We start from the raw sequence: 2,032 nt of genomic DNA, 5'->3' as shown, positions 1-2,032 counted from the left end.
GGCCGCTTTGAATGAAGTTTCGCTGAGCTAGCTGTTCGTCAGCTTCTGCCCTTGTGCTTTTTCCATATGTTTTTTCGTTGCTTCTTTACTGTCATCATCGCTTGTTTGTTTGTTTGTTTTTCCTTGCCTACACGTGTGTAGAGGGTGATATCATTGCGCCAGAATCTATTCGCCAATAAACATTGCATTTAACAAGGTTTACCATGCCCATCAAGGTTGGTATTAATGGCTTCGGCCGCATTGGCCGCATGGTCTTTCAGGCCATGTGCGAGGCAGACCTTCTCGGAACGGAGATTGAGGTCGTTGCGGTGGTTGATATGAGCACAGATGCAGAGTACTTTGCATACCAGATGCGCTACGACTCTGTGCACGGCAGGCTCAAGCACAAGGTGACGACGGCGAAGAGCAGTCCCTCTGTGGCTAAGGATGACGTGCTGGTGGTGAATGGGCACCGTATTCTGTGCGTGAGGGCGCAGCGCAACCCGGCGGACCTCCCGTGGGGCAAGCTCGGTGTTGAGTACGTAATTGAGTCAACGGGTCTGTTTACTTCCAAGGCGGCGGCGGAGGGCCACCTGCGGGGAGGCGCACGAAAGGTCATCATCAGTGCCCCCGCTTCCGGTGGCGCCAAGACGCTTGTGATGGGTGTGAACCAGGACGAGTACAACCCCCGTGAGCACCACGTGGTGTCGAACGCATCGTGTACAACCAACTGCCTTGCGCCTATTGTGCATGTTCTGGTGAAGGAGGGCTTTGGCGTGGAGGCCGGGCTCATGACAACGATCCACTCGTACACAGCAACGCAGAAGACGGTGGATGGCGTGTCACACAAGGACTGGCGTGGCGGTCGCGCGGCCGCGATTAACGTTATTCCGAGCACGACTGGTGCGGCCAAGGCGGTGGGCATGGTGATTCCGAGCATGCAGGGCAAGCTGACGGGCATGGCCTTCCGTGTCCCGACCGCAGACGTTTCAGTGGTGGACCTCACCTTCACAGCGAAGCGCGACACCAGCATCAAGGAGATCGACGCCGCCCTGAAGCGCGCATCGAAGACGTACATGAAGGGCATCCTTGGCTACACAAACGAGGAGCTTGTGAGCACAGACTTTATCAACGACGACCGCAGTTCCATCTACGACTCCCTGGCGACGCTGCAGAATAATCTGCCTAACGAGCGTCGCTTCTTCAAGGTTGTGTCGTGGTATGACAACGAGTGGGGATACTCCCACCGCGTGGTGGATCTTGTTCGCCACATCGCATCGAAGGACCGCGCGGCAAGGTTGTAGGATGAACGGTGACTTTGGTTCCAGGCTCATTGCAAATAGAAAACTGTTAGTACACAGTGCGTGGCCGCGTAGGTTTCTTTACAAGCGCAGTTCCAGCATTGTCGATGGAGAACCAGGAACAAAATTAATTTTAAATATATATTTTGCTTTATTTTTTATTGTTAAGAACGAAGTTTCTTAACAATTATGTTATAGGACGATGTTTTTGTTTAAAAGAGCAGTGATGTTCTTGCATAACGAGGGGCGAAATGATGTTTGAGTGTCTCGTGGATGAAGGGAGATTGCAGTGAAAGGGAGGCCGCTTTGAATGAAGTTTCGCTGAGCTAGCTGTTCGTCAGCTTCTGCCCTTGTGCTTTTTCCATATGTTTTTTCGTTGCTTCTTTACTGTCATCATCGCTTGTTTGTTTGTTTGTTTTTCCTTGCCTACACGTGTGTAGAGGGTGATATCATTGCGCCAGAATCTATTCGCCAATAAACATTGCATTTAACAAGGTTTACCATGCCCATCAAGGTTGGTATTAATGGCTTCGGCCGCATTGGCCGCATGGTCTTTCAGGCCATGTGCGAGGCAGACCTTCTCGGAACGGAGATTGAGGTCGTTGCGGTGGTTGATATGAGCACAGATGCAGAGTACTTTGCATACCAGATGCGCTACGACTCTGTGCACGGCAGGCTCAAGCACAAGGTGACGACGGCGAAGAGCAGTCCCTCTGTGGCTAAGGATGACGTGCTGGTGGTGAATGGGCACC

General features: G+C 52.2%; 1 protein-coding gene across 1 annotated transcript; it reads left to right on the top strand.

The window, feature by feature from the left end:
• Positions 1–203: 203 nt before the first annotated feature.
• TraAM80_08458 (glycosomal glyceraldehyde-3-phosphate dehydrogenase) lies at positions 204–1,283 on the top strand (the record flags this gene model as incomplete). The annotated part of the gene is made up of 1 exon (XM_029385208.1): positions 204–1,283. One exon carries the CDS (start codon positions 204–206, stop codon positions 1,281–1,283), a length of 1,080 nt encoding a protein of 359 aa, XP_029234958.1.
• Between the last annotated feature and the right edge of the window lie 749 nt (positions 1,284–2,032).

The sequence above is a fragment of the Trypanosoma rangeli genome, assembly GCF_003719475.1.
Source record: "Trypanosoma rangeli strain AM80 chromosome Unknown Tra_15.4_contig_00417, whole genome shotgun sequence".
Classification (NCBI taxonomy): domain Eukaryota; phylum Euglenozoa; class Kinetoplastea; order Trypanosomatida; family Trypanosomatidae; genus Trypanosoma; species Trypanosoma rangeli.
This window is presented reverse-complemented; position numbering and strand designations above follow the sequence as displayed.